General features: G+C 41.9%; 1 protein-coding gene across 2 annotated transcripts in view; it reads right to left on the reverse strand.

The window, feature by feature from the left end:
• SLC1A2 (solute carrier family 1 member 2) overlaps window positions 1–19,450 on the reverse strand; it is a 122,605-nt gene that overhangs the window by 49,575 nt on the left and 53,580 nt on the right. For both annotated transcript variants that reach the window (XM_038764761.1, XM_038764760.1), the window contains one exon: window positions 1,607–1,746. In XM_038764761.1, the coding sequence (XP_038620689.1) occupies window positions 1,607–1,746 (140 nt within the window). The remainder of the gene's footprint in view (window positions 1–1,606; window positions 1,747–19,450) is intronic.

The following is a 19,450-nucleotide window of genomic DNA, read 5'->3' on the forward strand; positions in this document are numbered from 1 at the left end:
CAAAAACATTAGCAATATTCCTCTCTGCAGAAAAAAGTAAAAAATGCCCAGGGCCCCAGTCTTATAGAAAAACATAACCCTGTGTGTAAGCCTCTTAACCAAATAGATTTCAACCTTTTCTTGTGATCTGGTGACAAATCAATCATATTTATTGAACACTTACTGTGTGCAGAGCACTGTACTAAGTGCTTGGGTTAGTACAATATGAAAATGTAATAGTTGGTAGACACATTCCCTACCCTCTCAGGATGGCACCCGGAGACTTTCCAGTAATCTATCAGTATCGGCTACGAGAGGGAGAGTCAAGCAGAGTCATACCCATTCTATTCGTAACTTGGGCAGTGGCTAGCAAGTGGAAGGCAAACTGCTATAAGTCAAAACTCCCCTGTACTGGGCAGCACCGGAATGGGAGAAAGTCGAGGGTGGAGACTTAAGTTTACAGTGCAGAAGGAGGCAATGGTAAACCACTTCCAGATTTTTATGAAAAAAGATTTTTAGATACACTACCAGAACATTTGCAGATGGAGGTGGGTTGTTCTGAGAAAGATGTGCCCGAGAAGTTGTTATGGGTCAATGGCATAAGAAAAGACACATTCCCTGCCCACAACAAGCTTGTACTTCTCAAGCACTTACTACAGTGCTCTGCACACAGTAAGTGCTCAATAAATACAATTGAATGAATGAATGAATGAACTTACAAAAACACCAGTTTCCTCTTTGGTTTAGTTAAAATCAAGTTTGCAAATATCTAGCCAACTACATGTTTCTTCTGCATTTTTATTTTCCTAACAGAAAATTGTTTGGTCACGTGCAGGTTCAGCTAACTTAATTCCAAGAGAGTCCCCTTCTCATGTCCTCCATTCCCATCAGCATTTACTAGCTTCCAAAAGCTTCCTAAAGTTTGGTCAGTGAGGAGTCTGAGATTATTATATTGGATCCCCACTTAGATTGTAGATTCTGTGAGATTCAAGGAGGGCTACTTCCACTCTTATTATAATTTCCCCAGTGTCTAAACAGAGCTCTACACAGTGGGTGTCTACTTATATTGATGATGATGATGACGATGATGGAGAAGTAAATGAAAAAGGTAATCTTGTTGTCTCAACTTTCTGTGAAAATCCCACCAGGCAAGAGCTGGACCTCTGAAGGAAATTTAACTGCAACGTGAATTGATGAGAAATATGAATTGATTAGAAAGGGAAGGGAGCAAAGATATAGAAAGGAAAATGGTGTAAATCATTAATCAAAAGGAGAGTTCACCAAACCATAGATAAGGGTTATAGGAATCACTCCAAAAATGTCAAAGTAGCATAGTTGAAGAGGCAGTAGAGTAAATACCTTTCACATCGACCCTGCCCCATGTAGTCATGTCTAAATCCCGGCATGAACCGAGAAGGAAATTTGGTCTACATCATGGTTATATACTCTACACAACAGAGGCCAAAATATAAGAGTGTATTCCAGATCTAATACAGAATACACTAGACCTTGTATAGAACATACCAAAGGCATACCCCTCCAGGAGCTTGTAGCACCAGATACTCGATGACAGCAGAGAAATGAGTAAGTAATAAATAAGGGCTGCAGCAAAGTGTGGCCAGCTTACCAAATACTGTGAGAGAAAGTAGGAGGTTTCTTCGGAGGGTGTCACAAAATCTTAAGCACAGGTTTTTGTGCTTGGGCTCCTCAGAGATCAGGTGGCTTTCAAGCATTCGCACCTCAACCTGCTTAGGCATATTGTTGGCACTGAAAAGGAAAGAGGAACAAGAGTCAGACGGAGAAGAAAATGGCCCCTAAAGTCCCAAGAGCAGAAACAGGACTCCATAAAAGAGAGCACAGGGTTGCTGTTGGCAATAATACAGAGATGAAAATCCCAGGACAGAACTTGAGGGATGAAAATCTCTTGTTCGTTCAACCATGATATTACTATATACCAATCAATCGTGATTTATTGAGCACTTAATATTTGCAAAGCACCGTACGTAGATGCATTCCCTGCCCTCAACCTATGCCTGGTCCTGACCCTCCTCACTGCCTGGTCAGGGCCCAACTCATCCACCTGATCTGGGCCACCTCCTCCATTCACTAATGACCCTCCTCCCTCACCCAGCCCTGGCACTCCTCCTTCACCTGGTCCTGTCCCACCTCTTCCTCCTAGAAGCCTTTTCTTTACTAACTTGAGTATATTTATCAAGCCTTAGTGTTACATGAGGTTGAAGCAGGGAAGCTGTAACTGGATAAAGGCATTAAAAATCAAGTACCACTTTGATGTTAAAGGATGAAGTAGCATGGTTTAGCCATTAGCACTCATTTAATGTCTGGGGTGTCTAAGTCGAGAAAGTGCTGAACATTTTAGCAAAATGATCCAGGCAGTAGAGTGGAGTATGGATAGGACATGGGCGAGGGACTAGTAAGCAGGTGATATAGTTCCCATCTACTACCAACTTCGTTTGGCATTATCCTTGATTCCACTCTCTCTTTCAATACTTACATTCAATTTCTCACTAACTCCTGCGGATTTCTCTATACAATATTTCCTGGCTCTGCCCCTTTCTCCCCATGTAACTGGTCACCACTCTGATCCAGATATTTGTCACATCCTGACTAGATCATAATAAGACTGAATTTGACAGGAAAAATGAGGAGTTCAATTTTTTGACATTTTGAATTAAAATTTGTAAAATTGCCAAAAAAACCAAATGTAAGCTCTTAGAAAACTCTTGTTTACATTCTGTGTTGTCTATGAATGATTATCTCTCCTCTCCAGACAGAAACACCCAGCAAAGCCATGCCATTTTTTTATGGTATTAGTTTAGCACTTACTATGTGCCATGTTCTGTTCTAAGCACACTATGTGCTCTCAGTCAAACACCCCACTATCTCAGACTCATGCAAAACAAATTATTTCATGGTAATTACATTCTAAAGGTAGGGGTGTTCACCCCTGATTGAAAAATCCCAATTATATGTGGAACCCAACAAAATGTGCTCTTCATGCAGTGGTGAATCAGAGTATAATTTGGATAACATTCTTCCTGAAACACTGTCTTGTTGAGTTCACGAAAAATTCACTGTTGTGAGTGACTGTCACTTCCCTGTTGGGAAAAATGGCTACTACTGGGATGTGACTATGCTAGTGACAGAGCCAGCTAGCATTGGGCTGGCGACAGATGCTGGTCAATAATAAGTGTCAGGGATCCCGGCTCTGCCGCTTGTCTGCTGAGTGACCTTGGACAAGTGACTTCACTTCTCTGTGCCTCAGTTACCTCATCTGTAAAATGGGGATTAAGACTGTGAGTCCCACGTGGGACAACCTAATTACCTTATAACTACTCCAGCACCTAGAACAGTGCTTGGCACATAGTAAGCACTTAACAAATATCATTATTATCATGATTATTATTAAAATTGGTGGAGAGGCAAAAAGAAGAAGATTCCCAGGATGCAACTTTAACACACACCCCCACACACACTCCCTTCATTACTAGTAGAATGACATTAAAAAGGGAGTAAAGGAGGGAAAAGTTGGATTGTTCAGAAATTTGAATATGATAATAGTTGAGATGTATATACTTCTAAATAATTTAATTAAAATAATGTATCACCTCTGTTTTTACTTTTAGCATCAACTAAAGGAGATTTGGAAATTTGAGTTAGAAGTCCCTGAAAACCCACAGAAGTCTCTTCTATTTGACATCAAAAGAAAGCCACAGGAGAGTAGCTTAAATAATTAAAAACTTGAACCATACATTGATCATTATTTAACCTTCAACCTCTCAGTTGCATTATTTTAACAGTTGTTGGTTTTTAAATAAACTTCACACTCTTCTCTTTAAGAATTCCTATTTGATCCCTTTTTACTGCAATTTCTTTCCCAAGCAGCACAGGTCCTGCATGAAGCCCTATGCCCCAGCTGACCGTGCATGTTATTTTAGCCAGGACAGTCCTAGATTTTCATACACTGGGCAACTTTAGAAAAGTGGACAAGTGCCCGGGTGCTGAGGTGTCCAAGCTAAACTGCTCTTGTTTTCTGTAAATTATTGGACTTGCATTTCCAGGTTGAAGCTTAGCACAGCAGCAGATGTGTAGTACGGCAATCCTAGTGTACAGAAGGACTTCAATCTCAGTTTTCTACCCTCTTCTCCTATCCCACCAATGTCAGGGAAAAAAGGGAAAGTTGTGCTAGGTTATGTTTGTGACACAACCTCTCAATGTGTGCATGTGTATGTATATGTGTGTATACACCCAGTTTTTTATGCCTGAAATAGAGAATGTGTAATGGGTTGTGTTAACTTTTAAACGGTTTGTGGCTCTGCACAAGAAACCTGTTTTTTCTTAACATTCGATTTCCAATTTCTGCCAAGCGCTGCTAATAATAAGCTCATTAGATGCAATGTTTCATTCAGAGTTCCTGCCAGCACACTTCAGCCCTGTCTTATTTGACACTGATTTTTTTCTCTGACACCCTGACTCCATGAAGCACAAAAGAACTTTTCCCTTGGGAATCTAAGAGTACCTAGTGAACTTGCTTTCCAAAAGCAAGACCTCACAGCAGGAATGATCCCAACTCAACTAATGCCTTCCCAGTTTATGGGAGCCTGATGAAGTAAAACACCTTTAGGTTGCGTGTTTCTTGACCCAAATACCAGGGGAACCAGCTTTATTGGAATCCTATGGAGAAAATTGCCCAGTGATTAAGCAGGAGTTTCCAGGCAAGGGCAAAGTAGGGCTGGATGGCAAACGTCAGAAGGATCCCTCGGTCTAGCTAAAATCTGTGAATCAGCAAATAACCTGGTCCTCTGAAAGAATATAATGCTCCCAGCAGCTGTAACCTTTTGACCTGGGGATTTTCCCTCCTGCCTGAAGAGTTTCAGGTTCCGTTCCATTATGTATAGGGCTAGTGTGTTCATAATTGCAGGCTTGCTTCACATTGTCCGGTGTGTCTCCTGCTTAGCTTCCAGTATGGCTGTATTTCATGGTTTTATATGATTGCCATGTGTGAGGACTTCTTGGCCTGGTAGGTAGGGGAGAATGCTGAATGTGGAAAGACGGAAATTTAAAGAGCAGAAGTTGCACCCTTAACTCTCTTCCTCCAATTTGACCTTGTGCAGTGGTGGAACTCAAAAGAGATAGTGAGCAGGACTCCAGGTAACTGCTTTGACAAAGAGTGAGTGGCTGTCCAGGATTTGCAGGAACAGAGGGTTCTGGTCACTTGGACACCCACGACTCTCACCACTACCTGGGGGTCACTCGAGAATTCTACCTGAAGAGAGAGTCTTGGCCCCTTTATCCCCAGGTCTGGATCATTACACAGCAACCTTTCAGATTACAGATCCAGGCAGTAGTCACAGCAGTTTTGCTAAGGTTATCCTAGAAGGGCTTCATCACTTGCAAAAATTACCCTCAGAGAAATCATTCCCTTCACCATGGGAAAATCACCGCACCTGAGTTACCATTAGGCAAGTGTAACAGCCACAATCTCCAAAGATTTAAGCTGTGGAGAAAACAAAAAGCATATACCCAAGTTAATTTCCCCATATACTTCTGTAACACAGCAACAGGCAAAATGTCCTTGTAGGACGAGAGTGGGCCTGGGAGTCAGAGGACCTGTGTCCTAAACCCAACTCTGCCGCGTCTACTGTGTGACCTTGGGTATGTCATTTCACTTCTCCATGCCTCAGTTACCTTATTTGTAAAATGAGGATTTAGACTGTGAGCCTCACGTGGGATATGGACTGTGTCCTTCCTGATTAGCTTATATCTATCCCAGCACTTGGGACATTGCCTGGCACATATTAAACACTTAACAAATACCATTAAAAACAAACAAAACAAAAATGGCCAAAATACAAATTGTAGTAAATAGAGACCAAAAAAGCCCATAAATCCCCATTATTATACTTTAAAGATACTTGCAGAATAAAATTATTTTCCTTGTGTATGTGATCTGTCTATTCTTCTGGATTATAAAGTAAAAGGACCAAAGTTAAAACTGACCAGTTTGCATTTTCAAATGGAACCTACACCAAACTGGAGAAGCAGCAAGGCCTAGTGGAAAGAGCAAAGGCCTGGGAGTCAGAGGACCTGAGTTCTAATTCTGGCTCTGACTAGTTCTTGCTGCATGACCTTGGGTAAGTCACTTGACTTCTCTGTGTCAGTTCCCTTAGCTGTAAAATGGGGATTAAATACTGTTCTCCCCTCAATTTATACTGTGAGCACCATGTGGGACAGGGACTGTGTTCTACCTAATTAACCTGCACCTACCTCAGCACTTAGGACGGTGTTTGATACATAGTAAGTGCTTAACAAATACCATAAAAAAATTCTCACATTAAAAAGAGAAGCCTTCCCTGGAAAGAAGACTAAGGTTTCTTACAGGGCTGCCCACATACTTTTTGATATTTAATCTTTAAAAAAAATGGCCTAATGCAGTTTCTTTGAAGTGCTTTTGTGTGGTAATCTATACAATTTGATACTGTATATAGGACTTGGGATTGAAGACAGAGGAAAATTATGCTTCTACAAAGTCATGTGAGCTTTGAGTTAACTGAACAATGGTGTACTGAAAATCAATCAATCGTATTTATTGAGTGCTTACTGTGTGCAGAGCACTGTACTAAGCTCTTGGGAAGTACAAGTTGGCAACATGTAGAGACAGTCCCTACCCAACAGTGGGCTTACACTCTAAAAGTCTGAAAATCGCCTATATGACCCCTTCAAAGTTGTGCTCACTTCAATAGTATGTGAAGAAGGCCTTTAAGGAGAAGCGGGAGGAAAAATCAGAGAGTATTCAAGCTCTTGAAGAAAAATAACCTGTCTTTCCCTAGAAAAAGAATGTGCTCAAAACAACGGCTATGAACTAGTGGATAAAGTCATCAAAATGTCCATAAGAAGTCTATTTGCAGCTAGCAAAAGTTTTAGTTACAACTTTAAAATAACATTAACCACCATCTCTTTCTAGAGGAGGAAAAGAACAAAAAAGAATTGAATGAGAGTGTGGATTTAGAAGTTCCGTTACTGTTGACTTATCCTGGAGTTGTTGGATTTACCCTCAGAGCTGCATTCCTGGATGTGATGAACTCTGAACTTGATATTTGGTTACTGCGGGAAAGAGGTAAGCCAACCACAGGCTAAGTCTTTGTTTGAAGAGGTCAGCAGCCTAACACACAAACTCAACACCACATAGCAGAGAACTCCTGAGCCATGAGGAGAAGAGGGTGGGGTTGAAAGATTGAAGGCCAAGACTTGGGAGTCTTTCTAAAAATAAAGATTGCTTTATGGAAAGAAAATGTTCCTGAGATCCATCCACAAAGAGATTTCTACTTCAGAAATAATTTCTACTCTACTTCTATTAATGGAACAATTAGAAAATAAATTTGAGGACTTGCAAACTCTACTCCAACTGGAAAAGTTTGACCTGAAGTAGATATTTGAATTTAAATCTCTGAATTTGGCAAATGGGCAAGAAAAATGAACACACCCATGATTCAGGCTCTCTCTGGTTTTCATTCTAATAAAGACTGTAGCCCAGAAAACTGTGGGAAATGGGAGAGGAGAAAGGGGACTGGGGAAGCAGCAAAAGGCTTGAATCAAGTGTGGCACCTTCTGGAGGTGTCTTGCCATGAAATCCAAAAAGGTAGGAGCTAGTTTGCAATGTAAGCTGTGTGGGGTGTGAGTGGAAACAGAAAAGCCTGACTCATCTGAATAGCTGACAGAATTGTCAGCCATTTGACAGAATAGCCATGGGGATCCACTTCCACTTCTCCCCCTCTACACTGTAAGGTCATTTTGAGCAGGGAACAGGTCTACCAACTCTGCACACAGTAAGTGCTCAATAAATATGTTAGATTGATGGACTGATTCCACAGATATTGTAGTGGTCAAATGTCCACCAGCACTGACTGCTCTGGCCAGACAGCTGTGCCCCCTTGACACAGATGGAACTAGTGTCCGAGGAATGGTATAGTCCACTGGCTCACACCCGGGTTTAGAAAAATAACCAGATGATGCTAGCTGTTGCCGGAGGCAAGTTAACAACTTCTCTGGGTCTCCTGAGGCTGTATATAGTCTTTAAACCTAAGTCCTTTAATATGCCTTTCTCCAACCTCAGAGTATATGTATTTGCCCCCCTTGGAAAGGGGAGAGTAAATAACTTTAGCCAAGTGTTTCCTGGGCTCCCAATCCTGAAGATAGTCTCAGAATTGGGCTATTTGATTGATGAAGTTTCACTTTCATCTCCTGTAAGTGGTGGACTTTGCTGCTCAGGTGAAGCTAACCTCCTTCTTTGTTCCCCTTAATGTTGCCTAGTATATCAATTAGCAATTCTACTTACTCCAGGCTGAAGCTGGGCCCAGAATAGCTTGGGCCTTATGGGTACTTTGGAGACCTCTGACATAATTCTGCCATAACGGAATTAAGGAATTAACGGTATACCTCTCTCCAACAATTCTGCCTTCCAATACCATTGATTGATATGGAATCTGGACAAAGATCAGCACAAAGCATGTCTTGTTTTTTCTGCCAAGGTGCTTTGGCATTAGATAGGTCCACCCATGAGAGCAGGGGGAGAGGAAATATAGGGTTAAAGTTCCCCACATTCTGGGACATCTATACTGAAAGTCCCATAAGCTGAACACATACTGAGCACACTGCAGGCCGGATAAGGAAGCCCAAGGATGGGTACTGAGCAGCAGTGCAATATAAGATGCCTGATATTGCCAGAGCATCTTCAATTCTGGGGCAATTGTATATTTTTCTAAAGCTGTCTAGAGCATAGGAAGCAAATCAGACCAGGATTTTTGCTCTGCCTAGGCAGTAGATAGCACTTAAGACTTTATCCCAAGACTTCAGGACCTAGAACCTGCAAGAAAGAATTAACATGCTAGTGATAGACCCAGTTCCGTTCTCTATCCTGCCAGTCATATTCCCACTAGGCACCTCGTTCAATTAGCAAGGAGATGGGCAGAGTCACAGCACACTGCAAAGTGAATACAGAAAGCTATCCAAGGTCAAAGTGACCACACCATAATGAAAATGCTGGGCTATAGCACCACAGAAAAGCAAAGTTGTCTTGTGGATAGAGCACAGGCCTGGGAGTTAGAAGGACCTGAGATCTAATACTGGCTCTTCCACTTGTCTGCTGTGTGAACTTGGGCTAGTCAGTTCACTTCACTGTGCCTCAGTTTCCTCAACTGTAAAATGGGGTTAAGACTGTGAGCTCAATGTGGGACAGGGACTGTGTCCAACCTGATCTGCTTGTATCTACTCCAGCACTTAGCACTTAGTACAATGCCTAACACATGGTAAATACTTAACAAATACTATTGCTATTATTATTATTATGATTCAGAAGAAGAGGGTGACAAACAAGGGAAGAGATTCTTTGAATTATTCAGGTTACTGCATAGACAGCCATTTTGCAAAACCAATGAAGAAAATGTAAAGACGTCAAATAGTTTTGAAATAGTGAAATGACCAGGCATTTTGGGGGACAAAGCCCAACTATGTGAAGCTTGTTGTCTCTACACTGTAAACTCATTGTGCACAGGGAGGGTGTCTGCCAACTCTGTTATATTGTACTCTCTCAAGTGCTTAGTACAGTGCTCTGCACACAGTAAGCACTCAATAAATACAGCTGATTGATTGATTGAGGTCCATGGACAAACAGTAAAAGAACAAAAAAAAACTTGTTAATTGAACACATACAATAAAACCCAGCTGCTGAACTGAGAGACTGTTGATAACAATAATTGAATTGATCTAAAATGCTGAAATTGAAGATAAAAAAATAATTGTTCCTTGAATTGGTATAGAACTTATTTTTCCGTAGCACTCCCACTAAATTCTCATACCTCCCTTTGGGGCAGAAAGATGTGGCTATCATTATTCTCAGTTTTATAGATGAGAAAACAGAGGCACAGAGAGACTGAAAACCTTGTTTGAGATCACAAAGCAGAGGTGAGAATAAAGCCTAGGACTCCTAGGTCTCTACTCTTTTTAACAGACCACACTGATTCTTAAAGGAGAGGCCACTTAACATGTTTATCAGCATAGCTTCTGTTGCCAAATGAGCAAAGAAGACTTTTGAATAACCATTCCCACAGTTGTAAATTAAATTGAACATTTGTTGGTTGGTCACAGTTAAGTTAGGATTGGGTTGTAAAAAAGAATGTGTCATAGTCATTCATTCAATCATATTTATTGAGCGCTTACTGTGTGCAGAGCACTGTACTAAGTGCTTGGGAACGTACAATACAACAGACACATTCCCTGTCCACAACAAGCTTACAGTCTTAGGGCGGTGGGCTGGGGGCAGTCATGAGGGGAGACAGACATCAAATAGCAAGGATGAGTTTATTTGTTTTACTGGTTTTCTGCCATTCTGACGAAATGCAACTGATGAATCAATCAATCGATGATATGCATTGAGTGCTTGTTGTGTGCAGAGCACTGTGATAAGTGCTTAGTAAAGTACAATACAACCAAGTTGGTAAATACTTTTCCTGCTCACAAGGAGTTCACAGACTAGAAGGATTGATATTATTTGCATGTTAGCATTGCTCTGAGTTGGACTTTCTCCTTCCATTGAGGAATGTGTGCAATTGGCCTGATTTTTAATTTACACTGAAAATTTGTGAACACGATTATTTTGCGGGACTAAGTCACTGTTTCTTTCAGATGAAATCCTGAAGGGATTTTTAAATCCTGCAAAATGGCAGGTTATCTGCATCTGGTTACCAGTTTAAAGCAAGCCTGTAGAAGTAATCTTGAAAAGCAATCTTCTGATTAAAAATGAAATGAATATCTCACCTCCATCAGGCTATACCCATTGAACAGGTCAGATTACTGGCTGACTCAGAATAACTGGCTGAGGTGACAAGATCGAGACAGGAGTAGGAGAAAAATACTGTCTTCTCCTTCAAGAAGATGGAAGCCCTCCATTTTCCTACTATTCAAAGATCATTCTGGAATATTCTATGGCCTTCTCAAATTAACATGTCAGTGATGGGCTGGGAGAGAGGGACTGGGGTATGTCTCCCACCAGCCCCTTTTCTGCCACCAATTCTCTCCCAAATCAATCATATTTATTGAGTGCTTACTGTGTGCAGAGCACTGTACTAAGTACTTGGGAGAGTACAAAACAAATGCATATTGCCAGTGGGGAAAATTGTTCCTGTCCTTTCTAAGAAGACCACTTGTTAGGGAACTAATACTGAACCCTCTGAGAAGAAAAGGGACTTTCCCATTTTTGAAACAGGCTAGGTAGTAGGACTAATTTACCTAGGATTAATTTTACCTCCCCACCAAATTTCTTCCCATCTAGCAGCCTTTTTGCCTATAGACTTGGACTGCCCTCTCCAGGTCTGACTCTAGGAAGCAACATGGCCTAACAAAGGCCTGGGAGTCAAAGGATCTGGGATTTAATCATGACTCCACCACATGTATACTCTGTGAACTTTGACAACTCACTTAAATTCTCTGTGCCTCAGTTACCTCGTCTGCAAAATGGAGATTTAGATTGTGAGCCCCATGTGGAACATGAACTGCCTTACCTGATTATCTTGTATCTACCCCAGTGTTTAGTATAGTTCCTGGAACATAGTAAGCACCTAAATACCATAAAAACAGACAAATAAAAACTACTACAAGGAGAGGATGGAGAGCAGGAGGAAAGGTCACCTAACCAATCTGATAATCCAAACCTGGGGCAACCTATCAGGATCAACAATGTTGATGTGGGCAACCAGCTCTGAGCTAGGTTTCCAAGCCTTTGAGATGGTTCCATGCTCACTATTGATTTTCTCACTGTCATGGACTATAATGGGAAGAGGGAAATCCAGCAGGACTGTCTGAGGAAAAATGTTGCGGCATGGCCGTCTTTGCCTTTGTGCATTTTGAAGCCTATATGTATTTAAAAGTGGCTTTGCAAACTTCCATAAAATATAATCTCCTTGATGTCAGAAATCTTATGAAAAATCTTCATATTCTCTAGGGGGAATGAAAATAATGTGTGTCACTTACACACAAAGTTACATAAGGATTGCCTTAACTCCTGACATGTCCTCTCTGATTATGCTTCAGATATGCAATCTAAAATCAAAAAGGAATTATGAACATAATCCCTGAAAACCATGACAAACAATGCAGCAATTAGTCTAAGGAAAGTAATATCAGTATCTGGTGAGAAGCCTCTTGGGGAGAGAAAAGCATATCTGAACTCAAAATAGGTGACTAGGTAAGATGTATTTGACATATCTTTCAATAGAGCTTTTCCAATCCCTCTTTCCTTTGGTAATTTTTGTACTTTCCACTAGACCCCAGGGAGTCAAATACCTAGAACCTTATGAGAAAATTGTTTAAAACTTTACTTTAAGGACCAGTTCTAGGGGGTACCATTTGCCCAAAAGGTTGGATGTTACCTTGCCGAATAGACCCTGAGAACTACAGATTTCCTTCAGAACTCACTTAGAGCAGATGCTCCAACAGATTCACTTTCTCCATAATAACCCTAAGAGATGTAAACTGGTCCTAGGGCAGATCTTCAAGACAGTCCTCCGACCCAAGTCAATCAAGCCTTAAACAAAACTGCACTATACAGTTTCCATTTTTATCTCCGGACATTTACCCTTCTCATCTATGGACAAGCATCCTTTTCAGTGGGGATCAAAGCCAGGTCAAAAGAGTAAACAGTAGTAAATACTATTCTTTTTATCTGGACCACTCTATAATCTTTCTAACCAGATAAACGTGGAGTGGATTATTCCTGCTCAGATCCTGGGACTACTCTTCTTCAAGGGAATGATGATTATTGTTTAAGAGGACTATGCAGGAGCCAGGAACACTGAGCTCTAGATCTAATCATCTGTCCTTCGAACAGAAGAGAGACAACAGAGCTAGTGAGTTGAAAAGTTGCTCTACCCCACGCCCCGCCTCACAGCACTTGTGTGTATATATATGCATATTTATAATTCTATTTCTTTTTATTAATATGTATATATCTATAATTCTGTTTATTTGTATTGATGTTATTGATGCCTGTTTACTTGTTTTGATGTCTGTCTCTCCCCTTCTAGACTGTAAGCCCATTGTGGACAGGGATTGTCTGTTTGTTGTTGTATTGTATTCCCCAAAGTGCTTAGCACAGTGCTCTGCACACACTTAAGCACTCAATAAATATGATTGAATTAATGAATGAAAAGGCTGAAGCCCTTTCTTTTGGTCAGAGAGATGACATTAGGATCCTGCTGCAGGGAGGGGAGATCAGATTAGGGTTACATGACTCCAAAAAGATCAGTCTTGCCTCCACAGTGAAACAAAGGTTCTTGTTAAATTAGCACTGGCAGTAAGGTTACCTATAGCCTAAAGAAATGAGCACTGGCCTGGGAGTCAGAAGACACAGTTTTTAGCCCAGATCCTCCACTTACTTCCTGTGGAAATTTGGACAAATCACTTAACTTCTCCGTTCCTCAGTTTCCTCATCTGTAAAATGGAAATAAGATACCAGTTTTCTCTCCCCATTAGACTCCAAGCCCCATGTGGAACAAAGACTAGGAGCCCAGGGGCCAATTTGAATACTTTATATCTACTGTAATGCTTGGTACAAAGTGCTTAATCAATACCATAATCATGATTATAATTAGGCTCAAGCAATAAGTAATTTTGTGCAGGAATATACTGTACAGCTCAGCATTCAGACATAAACGTGTCTCACCACGAGTTTTGGAAACTTCCCCCCATTGTAATGCATCACTATTTGTCTCCAGTGGGATTAGTTCTGTCCTGGGGAGGGCCCATATGAGTCTTAGGCCTTCTAAAAAGTGATAAGGTAGTAAGACTATTTATTTCAAATTTGTGCTTTCTCCCAAGTTAAAGAAAATCAGCTCAGCCACAGGTTGAATGCCTAAGAGCCAAAAAGCCAAAGTAAGCAGGCTGGGCAATCCTTACATATCATGCTGGTTTTAAATTACTGCATTCTAAGCTCAAATTGGTATTTATGTTCAATATCACTTAGGCATTCAATATCCCTTAGGCTGCTACACCTCACAAAACCTTCCCAGTTTTAAGGCTGTCACACCCAATAACTCTTACTGAAAACGGAGGCTCCAATTACAGGTTTACCATAAAACACTTCATAAAATGGACCAGTCTGCTGCTTTTCAAACAGCCTCATCTTTCTTCACTTGACACAGCTCTTGCTCAGCCTCTCTTCTCTCTAAGTTGTCTCGCATGTGTGGTCTAAAAATCTTGTCCTGCATTTCTTCTAGTGTGTTATCTGATGGTTACTCAATGATTCCCTCCCAAGACGGGATGCAGCTTCATTTCTTGCCCTTGTCAGCCACCCACCTGCAGTACCAACTATTCAGTCAATCAGTTAATCGTATATATTGAGCTCTTACTGTGTGGCCAGAGGACCATACTAAGCTCTTGGGAACGTATGATATAACATTATAACCAACAGTCCCTTCCCACAACAAGCTTACAGTCTACAGGGGGAGACAGACATTAATATAAGTAAATAAATTACAGTTATGTGCATAAGTGTTGTGGGGCTGGGATGGGGAAATGAATAAAAGGAGCAAATCAAGGCAACGCAGAAAAGAGTTTAAGAAAAGGAAAAGAGGAACTAGTCAGGGAAGGCCTCTGAAGGAGATGTGCCTTCAATAACCCTTTGAATGCGGGGGGAGTAATTGCCTATTACATATGAGGAGGGAGGGCATTCCAGGCCAGAGGCAGTATGTGGGCATGAGGTCAGTGGAGAGATAGATGAGATACAGTGAGAAGGTTAGCAGTAGAGGAATGAAGAGTGTGGGCTGCACTGTAGTAGGAGAGTAGTGACTACTGCAAGTGCTGGGATCGTGTGGCCTGTGTTGAAAAGGTTAGTCATCACTGCTGGGGCAAGGGACCCCAGAAGCAAGCATGCCTTCCCACTCCCTCCAAGAAAAATGCTCCATTGCTCCATCCCAGATGAACATTTGAGACCTTTCACTTTCCCTTTTTCTCATGTTTTTCAGCTATTTTTCCAGCTGCAAGAGCTGACATCAGAATTTGGCTTGAAAGTTATGGTGGGATCTGGAGAGTCACTGTTGTCTAAATGTGAGAATTCAGCAATCACCCTTGCATTATTCCTGCCATTATAAAAAAGTGTTCCCAATTTGGACAATAAAGTAAGAAACAGGGGCATGGGGCCAAACATGGCAGGAACTTCTTTTCTTCATCCTGAAGAAAGAAAGAAAAATCCTCATCTTGCCAAACTCACTTGACCTTTCCAAGGTACTGGGAGGGAAATAACAGCTTGTTTCAATTGAGTCTTATTCAAGTTCCTCACTGTTGCAATGTATTTCACACTCACTGTAACAAGTAAGGAACTTGATTTTCCTACTCCTCCCCATTATTCCAGATACAGATCATAGTAGCCGAAGTAGTAATCGTTTTTATTGAGCCTTCATTGTGTGTGATGCATTGCATTAAGCACATCAGAAAATACATCGGAAACATGTGAAGCATTTCCTTTCAACAAAGAACTTACACTCTAACAAGATTAAGTGGGAAATGAACCTCTCACCTGGGAAATTCCCTTCCCATTCATAAACCCCAATTGCTTCATTCAAGGGAAGTGATTGGTGTACTTTCAGGCTTCCCTATTCACCAATCCTAAGAGTAAGCTGACATAGGAAAAATTGTCCATGCTTCAAACCTACAGAATTCAGGTTCATAAATTCATAAAAGTAACATTTTATGATGTCACTGAGCTGCATCCCTTCCTACTTTCATTCTAATACATTAATCAATCAATTAACTATGTTTTAGTATGTATTTTCATTCATTCATTCAATCGTATTTATTGAGCGCTTACTGTGTGCAGAGCACTGTACTAAGCGCTTGGGAAGTACAAGTTGGCAAAATATAGAGATGGTCCCTATCCAACAGTGGGCTCACAGTCTGTAAAATAGGGATTGAGACTGAGTCCCATGTGGGACAGGGACTTCAGCCAACCCTATTAGCCTATATCTACACCACTGCTCAGTACACTGCCTGGCACAGAATAAATGCCTAACAAATACCATTTTTTAAAAAAGTGTCAGCTTCCAGATGATATAGCTTAATTCCATGTTAACCTCAAATGAGTTGAGCATCCTAGCAAGGGGGAAGAACAATGTACAAAGCAAGGGGGAAGAGCAATGTTCGAAGCATTTGGGAGAGTATACTATAACAGAGTTATACACTATAATAAATGGTGAGATGTTAGTAATGGTTAACAAACAATTCATTTGGCATAAAAACAGATTCACTGTTCAAATGAACAACAAACAGCATTATTCCTTTCTATTGCTTTGCTTGTTCTTTTATTTTCAAAAAAAGTGGACTTTTCAGGATTCTGGCAGAGCTGACTTTTCTAGAGCAAAAAGAGTGGTTGAGCTTATACAGTTTGGGTTTGGTGATCTACTGCCTTAATCTAGAGCATGACTGTTTAGCATTAGAGTTCTGCCTCTCATTGCATTGTTGTTGAGGAAGATGAGATATGGAAATTAATACCGGGCCAGGAAGGTTGAAAATCATCCCTTCAGGAGATAGTATGCCAGGCATCCCCAGGGTTAAGAGCTGAGATTTACCTAGAGACCCAGCATGACCTAGTGGAAAGAGCATGGGTCTGAGAGTCAGATGACCCGGGATCAATCCCCACTATGCCAATTGCTTGCCATGTGACATTGGGAAAGGCACTTAACTTCTCTGTGCCTCAGTTTCCTCAACTGTTAAATGGGGATTAAATACCTGTTCTCCCTCCTACTTAGACTGTGAGCCCCATTTGGGACAGGGACTGCATCCAACCTAATTAACTTATACCTACTACAGTGACACATAGTAAGAGCTTAACAAATGCCATGAAAAAAAGGTAATGTAGGATTTCAAAGGAGCTAGGACAAGATGTTTCCAGAATAAATTCCTCTGTTTTGTTCCATTCATTCAGATCTTCCATTTCTCCCAAAATCAAGAAATAGAGTAGGCAATGCCCCGGATCATGGGTGGAAACAAGAGAAACAATCATTAACCTACATTTCTCATCCTCAAAGGGGAGGGTCCAACAGAAGAGCAGAGGAGTCTCAGACTGAGAATGGCATAGTGAACAACAAACCATTTTGGAGCTGAACACGGTAGAGTGAAGGGGGAGGTTAGCAACAGACTGGCTCTAAATCCAGAGAAATGCTTGAGTAATTCAGGATTCTAGCAGCCATCAGTAGTAGTTACTGAGTGCCTACTGCACTCAGAGTACAATAGAGGCAAAAGGCACAATCCCTGCCCAACAGAAACTTGAAGCGCCCATGTTCTAAATGACTAGGAAAGACTAATGAACAGAGAACATCAGCTGCAAGATGATTTTGCATAGCCCTTAGAAGCTTGAGATGGTCATGTTACCGGTGAGACTGCAGAACAAGTACTTTGAAAACCACTTTCCCCAGAGGTTGATTACCTACATAGAGACCAACAATGAGGAGTCTATAAGCAGAACTTTGGGCAGGGTGATTATATGAGGTAGCTGCTTCAGGAAATAAAGGCCTACACTTAGTTCACAATGGTTATCTAGTTATCACCCTATCTCCCTCCTACCATTCCTTTCCAAACTCCCTGAACGAGTCGTCTACACCCGCTGCCTTGAATTCCTCAACGCCAACTCTCTCCTTGACCCCCTCCAATCTGGCTTCCATCCCCTACATTCCACCAAAACTGCCCTCTCAAAGGTCACCAATGACCTCCTGCTTCCCAAATCCAACGGCTCCTACTCTATCCTAATCCTCCTCGACCTCTCAGCTGCCTTCAACACTGTGGACCACCCCCTTTTCCTCAACACGCTATCCAACCTTGGCTTCACAGACTCTGTCCTCTCCTGGTTCTCCTCATCTCTCAGGCCATTCATTCTCAGTCTCCTTTGTGGACTCCTCCTCCCCCTCCCATCCCCTTACTGTATGGGTTCCTCAAGGGTCAGTTCTTGGTCTCCTTCTGTTCTCTATCTATACTCACTCCCTTGATGAACTCATTCTCTCCCACAGCTTCAACTATCATCTCTTCGCTGATGACACCCAAAGCTACATCTCTGTCCCTGCTCTCTCTCCCTCCCTTCAGGCTTGTGTCTCCTCCTGCCTTCAAGACATCTCCATCTGGATATCTGCCCGCCATCTAAAACTCAATATGTCCAAGACTGAACTCCTTATCTTCCCTCCCAAACCCTGCCCTCTCCTTGACTTTCCCATCACTGTAGACGGCACTACCATCCTTCCTGTATCACAAGCCCGCAAACTTGGTGTCATCCTCGACTCTGCTCTCTCGTTCACCCCTCACATCCAATCCATCACCAAAAACTGCCGGTCTCACCTCCGCAACATCGCCAAGATCCCGCCCTTTCCTCTCCATCCAAACCGCTACCCTGCTGGTTCAATCTCTCATCCTATCCTGACTGGATTACTGCATCAGCCTCCTCTCTGATCTCCCATCCTCCTGTCTCTCCCAACTTCAGTCTATACTTCACGCTGCTGCCCAGATCATCTTTGTGCAGAAATGCTCTGGGCATGCTATTCCCTTCCTCAAAAATCTCCAGTGGCTACCAGTCAACCTATGCATCAGGCAAAAACTCCTCACTCTTGGCTTCAAGGCTCTCCATCACCTCACCCCCTCCTACTTCACCTCTCTTCTTTCCTTCTACAGCCCAGCCTGCACCCTCTGCTCCTCTGCCACTAACCTCCTCACTGTGCCTCATTCTCACCTGTCCCGCCATTGACCCCTGGCCCACATTCTCCCCTGGCCTGGAATGCCCTCCCTCCACACATCCACCAAGCTAGCTCTCTTCATCCCTTCAAAGCCTTACTAAGAGCTCACCTCCTCCAGGAGACCTTCCCAGACTGAGCCCCCTCCGCCCTACCTCCTTCCCCTCCCCACAGCACCTGTATATATGTTTGTACAGATTTATTACTCTATTTTACTTGAACATATTTACTATTCTATTTATTTTATTTTGTTAATATGTTTTGTTTTGTTGTCTGTCTCCCCCTTCTAGATTGTGAGCCCATTGTTGGGTAGGGACCATCTCTGTATGTTGCCAACTTGTACTTCCCAAGCGCTTAGTTCAGTGCTCTGCACACAGTAAGTGCTCAATAAATACAATTGAATGAATGAATGAATGGTTAGAGCCTGACATTTCTAGATTTTTAATGTACTTTTCCATCTTTGTGAATCAACTGGAACCATACAGATGCTCAAAGAAATGCTTGCAGAGAAAGGATGATTTGGTTTTCCTATACATCATTGGCTTTCAGCAAGTGTCTGAATGTACAGTTTCTGCTCATTGCAGTGACATTGCCATTAACTCTCCAGCCACAGGACAGCATATGGGGGAGTGGGCAGGGTAAGGGTGGGATTGAGGCAGAGCTAGATTTACATAGCTCAGCAGGAAAGGAGTCAG

Source organism: Tachyglossus aculeatus, chromosome 22, assembly GCF_015852505.1.
Source record: "Tachyglossus aculeatus isolate mTacAcu1 chromosome 22, mTacAcu1.pri, whole genome shotgun sequence".
NCBI lineage: Eukaryota > Metazoa > Chordata > Mammalia > Monotremata > Tachyglossidae > Tachyglossus > Tachyglossus aculeatus.